The following is a 14258-nucleotide window of genomic DNA, read 5'->3' on the forward strand; positions in this document are numbered from 1 at the left end:
ATGCTTGGTCTAAAGTACTACACAAAATTAACAACCAACGTCACACTTCACAACCCCTGCGCACAATAGCACTTTAAATCCAAATCGTAAACACCTTTTCGACCAAAAAGAAAATACAGTCAAAACTCTTGGACTCTGAATAAAATTGATTCCCAAAGAAACAAATCTACCCATAACCAAAATCCATGAAACTGCCAGAGCAGGGGGCAAAGGCTCCCTGAACCCATAGATACTTGGCATAAAATAACCCAAAGGGTTGATATGCAATAAAACCCAACAAAACAACTCTCGATATGAATGCACTATGTAGATTTGCTAAACCAAAGTAAATAAGTTTTCCTGTTGGTCACGTCTTTCTCAGACTTTGTGGTAGGTGAGAAGCAAAAGTAAACAATTAAAATGTCTTGCAAAAATTAATCCAAAGATTTCATCTTAATGCATATGAATAGCTTAATTTTCCAAGTGTCTTAGAATCAACAAGTGGAAACCTATTACACAACTCTCCTGTTTGTAATAGATGTCTTTTGACAAGTGTGACATCAAATCTCTAAACTATCACATTTTAATAGTGGAAAAAGAAATATGCTCTCCAGAAATATGAAAATTGAATCAATATCCACAAAGATCCCACAACATATTCAGAAGTGTGGTAAGACATCCTCAATTATCTGCTTGTAAAATTGAAGAAATAAAACAAAAAATTAAAAACAAGTATCAGATATAAAAACAAATGCAATAAAAGAAAACAACTAAATAATCAAGTTAATTAAAATCAATAATTATATTATTACTTTCAATATCCTCATGTTAAATTGAAAATTGGTTATGTTGCAATGAAAGTTGATACACATTTCTCTAATTTTTACTCAGATGCTATAACTAAAGTTTTGGGTACTACAAAAACCAAAGAACAAAATGGAAATATTCAAAATTGTGGAAGAAATGATTCTGAATACACATGGATCTTGTACATACAATAAAATCATCCACAAGAGACAAAATTTTTAAGATGTAAGAATGGTTTAAAAATTTTTTTATTAAATCAGTGAGTCAATATGGGAAAATTTATAAACCATATTAAAATCAGTTAATACAAATATTTGAATTATTTTATCGAATAAATTACATTGAAATTTTCACTATGAATAACTATTTGAACATCATAGAAAATTTGAAACTTTCAAGGTTTTAAAATAATTGGATTTGAAATGACCCAAATGGGGTTGATATGCCTTAATAAAAAGCCAACCAATCAACCAAAAGGAAAAAAGATATTAAAATGTGAATACTCTTATAAAAATTTTTTTCTTTTTTTTTTTTTCTGTTTTCTTTTTCTTTAGCTCCCTGTCATTTTATATAATGGAGATCGAAAGAATCGTACCCTTCTCAGAGAAAAAATGCTTAAAGTAAAAAAATTGAATGAAAAACTGTTTGTGTTACCTGTTGTTATATCATCATATGAGATTATCATGAATGACCGTAAAATGTTAAAGCATATTGAATGGAAATATCTTATTGTTGATGAAGGCCAAAGAATAAAGAATACAGAATGTCGGCTTATTAAGTAAGTAAAATTTTTGAAATTGTTCAAAACTCATTTTCCATTCTGTTTCCTTCCTCTTGCATTGATTTTGTTTCTTTTTACCTGAAGCAACATTAGGGGTGCCTTAGAGATAAGATCAAAATGTAGTATCTGTTCTGATGCTGCACTTTAATTTTTTGTTCTTTGTTAGTGGAGAAATCCTTCATGACTAAGGCAATCTTTATTTTTGTTCCTTTCTCCACATTAAAAACAACCTTGGTATTGAACTCTGCCCTTGCAGAGAGGCAGGTAAATGGGAACATTAGGGGCTCAAATGTTTATTGGGAATTGGTTATTAAAATTGATAATTGCAGCAGACATTGTCCATCTTGGTAGTTCTCTTTTCAGTTAACTGACTTACTATACACATGGCTAATCTCAGACTAGATTTCTGGCTTGGTCTCATCATAGGGTCAAAATTATCCAGGCCTCAAGCATGGTTATGAAGATACGATGACTAGATGAAGTCCTAAGTGATGCCAATCTTCACTTCATATCCCCTATTGAGCACATTTCCAACATATACATGGCTCCTAGCATTTGCATACTCGCCCTATATTGACTTAATAACCCATTCCTGTATTGACTTGATAACCCATTCCTCTGTCAACCCCGTCGAATGACTTTATGCGGGACATTATTAAGTCTTCTCTAAATCCGCAAAAGCAAAATTTCTTTCCAGATATTTTTTTTGTAATTGCCTCGCCACAAAAATGATTTCCCTGGTGCTTTTTCTTGGAATAAAGCCAAACTGACATTCATCAATGTTGATCTATTAATCGCTCTAAAACTTTTCTCCCAGTCGTTTATAATCAACCTGTCATCAATAATTGAAGCAATAAGGTTGCAAATTAATGTCACACCAGTATCTAACAGCAGTTATCATTTGGAGGACAACGCCTGATGGGTATGGAGTTTTGCCCATTTTCATTTTAGAAAATGCAACCATGACCATGTTTGTGCTCAGTGACAGGATGACCCTTATGCGAGGAGACGTCAGGAAGGTGTAATGGCTTTCATTCAAACTCTATATTTAAAAGCTACTCATTCTGTCCATGCTTTCTGCTTTGTCTCATTTAAGGACAATTCCTTTGTATCATTTTTGATTAGCTTCTCATCGACGATGTCAGAATTGTCACACTCTATTTGATTGGAAATATGAACTGCATGTGTATTTGCTGAGTTTGGGGCCAGGCCCTGTAACACAACCTTGTTTGCTTTAAAATAATATAGCTGCTCTCTTTGCTTGGTTATATACTTTATAGGAACCAGTGTCCTACATCTTGAATATGAGACACTTGCCATGGGTTGAGCATTTCATTCCACCACCAAATCTCTTGGTGCCAGACTTCGTTATTAGTCTCTAACAAACTCTTAGTTTCTTCCAAAGGTGCTCAGTGCTGGAAAGCGCTGAATAGTTGGCAGTGTGAACAGTGAAGGTTTCTTGAAAATAGTGTACAAGAATGTCAGTAAGGAGGTCACATACCATAATTTTTTACTATTTTTTCTTTTCTCGTCCAAAGATTAGAAGACAAGCAGTCAACAGAGGTGTCTCTACTAGAGAAATTCTGACAGGTCCAATCATAGCTAATTTTGTACTCATCCAGAAGGAGCTGAATTCATGACTAACCTCATTTTCAGTTTTACAGAACAATAAAAATCTAACTGAAAATGAATTGTTTATAAATAAAAGAAATGGATTGACTCATAGCTGAGGGTGACCCCAAAGCTCAGCAGATGTATGTACCACTTTTTTGCCTGGATTGCTCAACATAGCAAAGAGGCATCAGATACTATTTATTGGGTCTTTGGTATGACTTGATTGAGGGATGAACTCTGGTCACCTGATCCACTTTTAACATCATACCAAATATGAACTAAAAAAAAAAAAATCACTAATCTTTTCCTATACAGAATCACATGTGAAAATATTCTTCTAGCCAGTAAACAAATGGAGTTGTTGCTGATGATTCATTTCAATTGTAAATTAAAAAATAATTTTTATTTAGTATTACTTTTTAATGTATTTAAAATGCTTACTTTAATCAAATGCTGGTTTTATTTGAAAGATAATAGTTTAAAGCTAATATGTTTAAAACATTTTTTATTATTGAAATAATTTGAATATTCAAAAAATATTTTCACTTTTTTTCATTACTTGCTGAAAATAGAAACAAAACTTTACATTTATAAACCTCTTAAAAATATGTTAACTTTATTAACATGACTGTTAAAGGGTCAAAATTGGGGTCGAAGTAAAAAAAAAAAATTGAATTCTTCGGTCTCTACCAAATTACTCAGCCAATTTTTGGTCTAAACATTTGAAATTTTACATAAAGTGTATTCAGACATAGGGCAAGCTTTTTAATTGAGTTTTGGCTGAAAATTTGACTGCCAAAAAAGATTTGACCTTTGCAGTGTCTAGCAAACTACTCAGCCAATTTTGGGTCTAAACATTTGAAATTTTACATAAAGTGATCCTAGGCATACAGAAAGCTTTTTAATCAGTTTTGGGTGAAAATTTGGCTGCCAAGAGGTCAAAGTTTAGAGAGTTAACCTTTGCAGACTCTGCCAAACTCCGCCACCAATTTTGGGTCTAAACACTTGAAATTGTAGATGTAGGTTACCTGGACCTAAGTCAAACGTTTTAATATATATATATATATATATATATATATATATATATATATATACACACAAAGTTATGAACAGTACATAGGGTCTGAGCAAAGCGGGGCTGAACTGCTAGTGCGTAAATATATATGCTAAATTGTCAGTTTGCTTCTCATATCACTAACATGTTTATTTCAGAATTGCATTGATTCAAAATGAGTCTATTATTATGCAGATAAGGTTTTGAATGCTAGTGAATAAGTGAAATTCTAACACAAGTCACAATATTAATCATGTAATATAAGAATTCCCGCTCCAATAAAACCATGCGACTAGTTTCACACAACAAATAATGTAATTACTCTAGTAATAATCAAATAAACCCATTACATCAGTTTAAAACAAAAACAAATAAAACCATAACAACTATTTAAAATAAATAGAACCATAATACAAGTTTAAAACAAATGAAACCTGTTTAAAATAAATAAAACAATAACACCAATTTAGCAAGAAATAAAATCTTTACACCAATTTCCTACAAAAATGAATCTTTATACAAATTTGCAATCAATAAAATCATTACACCAAATTCCAACAAATAAAATCATTACACCAAATTCCAACAAATAAAATCATTACACCAAATTCCAACAAATAAAATCATTACACCAAATTCCAACAAATAAAATCATTACACCAAATTCCAACAAATAAAATGATTACACCAAATTCCAACCAATAAAATGATTACACCAAATTCCAACCAATAAAATGATTACACCAAATTCCAACCAATAAAATGATTACACCAAATTCCAACCAATAAAATGATTACACCGAATTGTCAACCAATAAAATGATTACACGAATTGTCAACCAATAAAATCATTAATTTTATTTATTGCGGACTGTTATCCTCATCGTTTTATTAGTTGTTTCATGATGTTTCGGCTAACTATTCCTCTGGCCTTCGTCAGGTGGTAACCGCGACGGATAGGAACCCTGAATCTCCTGACTGCATTCACTGCAATTACTGCCTTCCATAGTTGTTGTCTCACCATGTTTTGGCCAAGTAAGCCTCTGGCTGGCTTTGGGTAGGATTGAAACCGCTATCTTCAAACAATTCTCACCTGGAACCATAGAGATTCAACGTCTCTATCAACTGCGCCTGTGGCCCCGAAGGCGCAGTTGATAGACGTTGAATCTCTACGGTTCCAGGTAAGAAATGTCTAAAGATAACGGTTTCAATCCTACCCAAAGTCAGCTAGTGGCTTACTTGGCCAAAACAAGATGAAACGACAATTATGGAAGGCAGTAATTGCAGTGAATGCAGTAAGGAGATTCAGAGTTCCTATCCGTCGCGGTTACAACCTGGCGAAGGCCAGAGGAATAGTTGGTCAAAACGTTGTGAAACAACTAATAAAAGATGAGGATAACAGTCCGCAATACATAAAATGAATGAATAATACTTATCTCAATGAATTCTAATTAAAAATGATACAAATAAAATCATTACACCAATTTCCAACAAAAAAAATCATTGAACCAATTTCCAACAAAATAAAATCATTGAACCAATTTCCAAAAATAAAATCATTGAACCAATTTCCAAAAATAAAATCATTGAACCAATTTCCAAAAATAAAATCATTGAACCAATTTCCAAAAATAAAATCATTGAACCAATTTCCAAAAATAAAATCATTGAACCAATTTCCAAAAATAAAATCATTGAACCAATTTCCAAAAATAAAATCATTGAACCAATTTCCAAAAATAAAATCATTGAACCAATTTCCAACAAAAAAAATCATTGAACCAATTTCCAAAAATAAAATCATTGAACCAATTTCCAAAAATAAAATCATTACACGAATTTAAAACAAAACATGAATTTAAAACAAATAAAATCATTACACGAATTTCCAACAAATGAGATCGTTACATGAATTTAAAACAAATAAAATCATTACACGAATTTCCAACAAATGAGATCGTTACACGAATTTCCAACAAATAAGATCGTTACACGAATTTCCAACAAATAAGATCGTTACACGAATTTCCAACAAATAAAATGATTACACGAATTTCCAGCAAATAAAATGATTACATGAATCTCCAAATAAAATGATTACGCCAATTTGCAACAAATAAAATGATTACATGAATCTCCAAATAAAATGATTACACCAATTTGCAACAAATAAAATGATTACGCCAATTTGCAACAAATAAAATGATTACACCAATTTCCAACAAATAAAATGATTACACCAATTTCCAACAAATAAAATGATTACACCAATTTGCAACAAATAAAATGATTACACCAATTTGCAACAAATAAAATGATTACACCAATTTCCAACAAATAAAATGATTACACCAATTTCCAACAAATAAAATGATTACACCAATTTGCAACAAATAAAATGATTACGCCAATTTGCAACAAATAAAATGATTACGCCAATTTGCAACAAATAAAATGATTACGCCAATTTGTAACAAATAAAATGATTACACCAATTTGCAACCAATAAAATGATTACACCAATTTGCAACAAATAAAATGATTACACCAATTTGCAACAAATAAAATGATTACACCAATTTGCAACAAATAAAATGATTACACCAATTTGCAACAAATAAAATGATTACACCAATTTGCAACAAATAAAATGATTACACCAATTTGCAACAAATAAAATGATTACACCAATTTGCAACAAATAAAATGATTACGCCAATTTGCAACAAATAAAATGATTACGCCAATTTGCAACAAATAAAATGATTACACCAATTTCCAACAAATAAAATGATTACACCAATTTGCAACAAATAAAATGATTACACCAATTTGCAACAAATAAAATGATTACACCAATTTGCAACAAATAAAATGATTACACCAATTTCCAACAAATAAAATGATTACACCAATTTCCAACAAATAAAATGATTACACCAATTTGCAACAAATAAAATGATTACGCCAATTTGCAACAAATAAAATGATTACGCCAATTTGCAACCAATAAAATGATTACACCAATTTGCAACCAATAAAATGATTACACCAATTTGCAACAAATAAAATGATTACACCAATTTGCAACAAATAAAATGATTACACCAATTTGCAACAAATAAAATGATTACACCAATTTGCAACAAATAAAATGATTACACCAATTTGCAACAAATAAAATGATTACACCAATTTGCAACAAATAAAATGATTACACCAATTTGCAACAAATAAAATGATTACGCCAATTTGCAACAAATAAAATGATTACGCCAATTTGCAACAAATAATATGATTACACCAATTTGCAACAAATAAAATTAATACACCAGTTTATAACCAATAACTTTTTTAGTGGGTACATTGGTAACCCTTTTTTAACAGTAAACTTGCAAAATGAAATCTTCAATCTGACCAAATCAAGATTAGTTTAACTCTACACAAGTGAACCATATATTTTCAAGAGCAACCAGAAAACAACCACATGTTAGACCTCCGAAAACTAAACTCTGTGTCAGCAGAGGGCTGCTCTTACTCATATGCTGGAATGTATGTACTTGTTACCGGAAATCCCAGATGTCCTCGTTACTGGTTAGCCCATTTCAAGGTAATTGCTTTCATCAGAGATCCAATATCCAACGGCTTCCAGCTATTATTCCTGGCAAAACTTGTGGTTCCATAACCACAGCAGATAACCGCTGTTTAACAAAACACTGACTTAAAAAAAATATTTTTTCAAAGAGAAACCAGACTTTGAGTGAAAATCAGAAATATCCTCGCCTTTTCTAAGCTGAACATCTCTCACCTGTTATTCACACGCATTGCAAATATGCAACCTATTAGACATACAATAACCTAGTGCATACTTACAACTAGTCCGATATCTATCACTAAATTCTCAAATTTAACATTATTATTAGGGCTATGACAAGAGAATATTCTTATCATTGTTTTGACTCTCGAGTATATATGCGACACAGTTAATCGAGAACCACATCAATCTACCTAAAAACATGTGATTGATATGTACTGGAGTCAAAATAATGAAAATAATATTCTCTTGTTATGGCCTTAATTATATATTTTCAATGTGTTTATTGTGATTAAGTTCTTTTAAATTCTGCTTTTAAATTGAAATATTATTTATTTCAGAGAACTACGTTTATACAACGCAACTCATCGGATTTTACTCACAGGGACACCATTGCAGAACAGTTTGTCTGAATTATGGTCACTTTTGAATTTCCTCTTACCTGAATTGTTTAATGATTTACAAAGGTCAGCATCGAAATATTTTATTTCTATCTTTTCAAATAGAAAATTCAAGAATAGAATGTTGATAATTCTAAAGCCTATGCAGCTGCCTTTTGTTATACATTTGCTTTACGGTATAAAGGAAGCAGTTTAATTGTAACTGTATCTACCCGGTGTAGCCCGTCGGGTTCATTAGTGTCATTTCAATTTAAAAGTGAAAAAAAAAAAAAAATTTCTCTCTCTCTCTCTCTCTAATATATATATATATATATATATATTATATATAAAAAGACAAAACGGCTGCGCGTTTTTCTTTGTATGTCCAATGTTTTAGAAGTTTTTATATACTCCCTATATCATAATATCTACAATTTGCGAAGGAGTGTCATATCCAGATTTATTTTGATCGACTTTTATAAAATTCACGCTATTCCTTTCTCTTGTGTGTTTGTTCAGCTTTTTCGTAGAAAAGTGAAACTGAATCGAAAGCGAAAGCAGCTACCTGGCCTTTCGTGCCGGCATGTCCAGAAAGCAATCAGCTTTGATCAATGTCAGGGGAAACCTCTCATATCAGACAATTGCTATTCATTTGGACAACCCTTTTCGTGGGGAGCTGGTTTTCCCTAACATTGTGGGGAAACAAATGAAACGGTGGAAAGCTGAACTGGTCTCCAACCAACGTTCGTTTCTGCAGGTCAGTTTTTTGATTGACATCGCTAAATTCGAACGCTTTTCACTTTCTATGGCCTTGTAGCATCATGGTAAGATCTCACGTTTTCTTTCACTTTCTTTTCTACCTTCAGGTTCGTTTTGGGTTCAAAACACTTTTTCTTTTACACCTATAAACATCCGGGCAATGCCAGGTATCCCCGCTAGTCTTCTATAATATAAATTTCACCTGTCTGTTTAAATGTATCTATGTATGTATGTATGTATGTATGTATGTCTGCCTAAAACTTTCAACAGAGGCGACAGATTTTCTCAGATCAGTATCATTTTGAAGCTCAACCCTTTGGACAACAAATATCGAAAAATTGGCCCAAAACATTAATTCCTTCACTCTTAACTGATCACTTTTCTACAAGGAGGAGTCACTGTTTTCACCGATATTTTTGAAAGTCATTGCCTCTCCCTTTTCAATCGTCTAGCCTTTTCAGTCATTAGTTAAAATTGTCTCTATTGTAATCTTCCTTGTTAGAATAATTAATTTAAAAAAAAAAAAAAACTTAAGTGAATTACACTTATTTATTGTAAAGATTATGCTGCAAAGATGAAAAGAAAAAATGTTAGGTAGAATATCAACTTTTGTTATTTAGGTCTAACATAAATGATCCAAATTGTTAACTTTATATGTTAGATTTTCCAGTTAAATTTATTTTATAAATTTGTCTTTGATGAATATATTCTTGTCCGTTAGAATTCTAACGGACATTATTATGTGTTGAGACAACCAAAAATCTGAAAATCCAAGCTTTTTAGGGCATTAGAATCAGAAACCTAGTATTTTACTTTGCGGTACATACAGCGCCTCGCCTTCCCAAATGCTCACCTATCTGGTACTGGCCAGGCTCAACGTTGCTTAACTTCGGTGATCTGGCAAGAACCTGTGTATCAACGTGATTGTGCCGTAAATAAATGGTAAAATACCAGGTTGAGAAACTGGCGCGATCTATCCTTCTCTTGAGGGTAGATGGGGCTCTCTTAAGCTGTGGTGGGCACCCCATCTAGTGATGGTGACACAATAAAAAATACCCTTGATAGCCATGGCGAAGCATCAAGTACTCAGCTACCGACAAGATTTGAATTACACTACAAACGCGTGTAGTGAGTTCAATCTCGCCGATGGCCGCGCTGGATTGGATTGTAGAATCAGAAAAATTCAAGCCTAATTTCTGATTTCAAAGTCGATTTTTATTTTTTTTTTTACATTATTTTAAACTTAATTTTCAATTGCTGATACTCATGATAAACTACCAAATTTTTCTAACCAAATTGTTTTAAATTATGAAGGCATATAACCATAATTTTTTTTTTTTTTGTTGTTGCTAAGGAATATAGTTTATTTTTTTTATTTTTTCTTGGGAGTGGGAGATAAAACAAACTTTCTTTTTAATCCTACCAGTAATTCTGAATCTGCATATTGCCCCCCCCCCATCTCTACCTTAACTGTAACCTAAATCTGGATAGCAACAATCCATCCCAACTCCCTCCTTGATTAACACAACAAAAAAGAAACTTCACTACTTGGAGTTGAACATAGGGTGAAACAATTTATCTAAAACTATAGAGGTGGGAACTTTGCCTTCCATAACTTAAATTGATGTTATTTGTTTGAAAACAGTAAATATTTATTTTAAAACATGGGATTATTCCTTATTTATAACTATATTAAAAGGAATGTAGCCTTCCTGCTCTTCAAAATGTTAAAAAAAAGAAAAAATAAATAAATTGTATTTGTTCTCATCTTTGATGTTATTCTTATAACATTGTAGCTACGTCTGAACTTTAAATATGTCTTTTTGAAATCGGGAATTTTTATGTTGAATTTTTGTTACTACTTATTTACTTGTTCCGTTTTTGCTATGTACCATTATTATAACATCAAAATATATGAATATATTTTACTTGCATAAAAAAAGGAAATGTACCAGTCCATAGTACTGGGCCAGCTTCAAGTCGTTGGACAACTTCCAGCATGGAGAACTTTATTTTTTTTTTTTTTTTGTGTCCAAATTATGAACCTAGATAGGGAGATAGCAGATACAAACTTGAAGGACACTCAAAACATAATAGGTTGGCATTTATAATTACAAGCGAGACCGGTATGTTGTGAATCAGTCAAAGAGAAGAAAAAAAGGGGATCAAATAAAAATGCTGTCAATATGTAATGAATAAGTAAAATGTGGTTCCAAACGGGAATTTTAGGGTAGTCCACATGACATAGCTTGACAGGGTACTGTATTAAGTCACTTTAAGAGGAATGCATGTGGGAAGACTCTGGCTTTGGATTCTGGAGTACTTCAGTGGAGACATAGGGGAAAAATTGCACACCACACTGCCAAAGGAGTAGCTAAGAGTTTAGCTTTCCTGTTCAGCACAAACGGCTTCAGAAGTAACAGTTATAATTAAGAAAGGTGTGATGTTTTTTCGAGGATCTGTACTAGGTTTGCTGGGTGTTTAGAGCTTGGAAGTCAGAGCGAATCAGTTTAATAGAACAGGTACCTTGTGTAATTTGGGGCTGACAACTGGAGATATTGTAATGAATTAGTAAATTTGATTCTCATGTTAGTGTATGTGTGAAAGATACTTCTCACACACACTTTTAAGTTTTTTTTTCTGATTCGAAATTTCCATGTTTTTTTTTTTGTTTTTTTTTTCAAAGGAATCACCACTTATCAAGGCCTGCAGGCCACTCAAAGATAACGGTCAATAAGCATGCAGTAGTCAATAGGACAATGTTGTAATAATTGTTAGTAGTAGGAATTTGGTAATTTGGATTACTTAAGGGGAACGGCACATCAAGAACTTGTTTAAGTTGGACTTGAAGGCGACCATATTATAGTCAGCTGGAAAGCAGGCAAAAGGAAGAGAGTTCCATAGGTGTGCAGTTCTAAGAAAGAAACTCTGTTCATGAAATCTATGATTAGGTTAAGGCACAGATAAAGAGTGGGGGAGATTATTGATAGTGTTTTCAGCTAGACGAGTGTTTCTCGTGAAAGTTTGGCAAGGGGGGGACCATGGATTGGAGCTCAGACGAGCATTTGCCATGAAAATAACGATAAAACAGAGACAGGCTTGCAACGTCTCTTCTGTGACAAAGAGGTTGCAGGGAAGAGAAAAGGGATTCCCCCACTAGGCTACGAAGTCTGTTTTGAACTCTATCAAGGCAGGATAAGGTCTTCCTAGCAGCTCCTGTACAGATGTGGCAACATTACTCCATCGTTGGACGTTCCTGGCTCTTATATAGGTAGAAAATTGCATCAGCAGTGACCGATCTACTAGATCGAAAGAAGGGTCCTACCATTTTCCCAACGACCTTGGCAACAGATTTGATGTACGTGTTCCATTTCAGATCAGGAGCAGCGGTCAAGCCCAGAAGCTTATCAAAACATGGGGCCTCCTCAAGATGAGAGCCATTCATTTCAATTGATGCTAGATGGGGATCAGAACGTTGATGATATAAAGACAGAAGTTTGGTTTTAGATGCATTAAAAGTAACCAGCCACTTCTTGTGAGCTTCTTGGAATAAATATTAAAACCAGAAACATATTTGAAAATTTTATTGCATACAAAGAACTTTTTGGCTCAGAAAAAAAAATTGAACATTCCAGTTTCAACAGAATTTCTACTCTCTAAAAAAAAAAATCCAGATCCTTGAAAAAGGGCACTCTGCATTTGGACAAAAATTAAGATTACCTCAGTCTATTATAAATTATGTATGTTAAAAAAATACATTAGTGTTTAATATTAAGACGAACATAACGTTTTATGTTATGTAATAAAAAAAAATTACAAATTTTAGAGGAGAAAGGCATTTCCTCATGATTTTCTTGGATAACAATACTGAAGCGTTTTTTTCTTTACATTCAAGAAACTCGAATTAAGCATTAATGAAAAGAGCATAAAATCAAAGAAATATGGTCTTTATTTATTTATTATTTTTTTTAGAACTGGACTTATGATCATTCAAAGAATCAAAAAATGTGTGGTTGACTGGACATTTTGCCTTAAGTCAGTCCTATTCAAATGCATATAAGCTTATGACTGAAAATGGTAGGAAATTTGCACAATTTACAGACTCATCTTTAAAAAGTTGTATCTTCAGATCTTATGTTGTTATAGTGTTAAATGGTAATAAAATGAAAGGAACACAGGACTTTTAGAAACAAACATGTATTCACATATATTACAGGCAAGGTGAGTTGAGCAATACCATTCCTCAACTGTTGGGCGTCTCCAACACCCCCTCCCAAACTTTTTGTTCGTAAAAGCTGTCAGTACCTCTTCCTTTTAGGGTTTACCATCAATGGTTTGGTAAACTTTCTCTTACGTAACGACCGCCAGGTGTTGGTTGAGGAGGCTCAAGATCAAAAGTTTCGGAGACAGTGTCTATCGGCTCATCTTCCAATGATGGACTGTCACTGGTTTCAACTGATCGACATCTTAGTTGGTTCTGGTGACGTATGCGGGTAATATGCTGGTCCTTGGATGATATATCCCATGTCACCGACTCTTAGTAATTGTACCCACCTCTCAGAATGATGTGTTGTTTTTATAACTTTTGAAAAACACTCTTTCACCTGATCTGAAACGTTTACTGGGTACATAAGTAGTCACTAATCGCCTTGACCGTTTGAGTAAGAGCTTGTCAAAAATGGATCTCACTTTTTGCGCAAACATGGTTTCTGCAGGTGAGCCTGCTGTTGGTGGGTTCAGGTTGAGTGTAATCCTATACATGTGTAGAAATTGTTGAAATGCTTCCTTTTTAATCAGCGGAAGAGACACCGGGAGTTCTCTGATTGTGTTACCCATCATCATTTCCCTGTCCGTCCGAAGAGTGGTAATGATGGAATCTTCCAACAGATCCCTTTTCAGTGGTATCAGCCGAGATAGGCTATCCGCATGGCTAATTTGTTTCTCATCAGTTTTGTCGTCCTCCTTAGGTTACTTTGGCTTTGGGAATTCTTTTGGCGCAGGGTTTTTTAGCTTCTGGCTTTGCAATTTCAGTTTTTTTGCCTCCTTTAGCAGATTCCATTAAAGCTTCCT

General features: G+C 33.1%; 1 protein-coding gene across 4 annotated transcripts in view; it reads left to right on the plus strand.

The window, feature by feature from the left end:
* Positions 1-14258, plus strand: part of LOC145284740 (lymphocyte-specific helicase-like) — a 208632-nt gene that overhangs the window by 129948 nt on the left and 64426 nt on the right. For all 4 annotated transcript variants that reach the window (XM_080133683.1, XM_080133684.1, XM_080133682.1 and 1 more), the window contains exons 11-12: positions 1341-1564; positions 8391-8516. In XM_080133683.1, coding sequence (XP_079989809.1) covers positions 1341-1564; positions 8391-8516 — 350 coding nt within the window. The remainder of the gene's footprint in view (positions 1-1340; positions 1565-8390; positions 8517-14258) is intronic.

This window comes from Euprymna scolopes, chromosome 9 (genome assembly GCF_053919585.1).
Source record: "Euprymna scolopes isolate OS-2025 chromosome 9, ASM5391958v1, whole genome shotgun sequence".
Taxonomy (NCBI): domain Eukaryota; kingdom Metazoa; phylum Mollusca; class Cephalopoda; order Sepiida; family Sepiolidae; genus Euprymna; species Euprymna scolopes.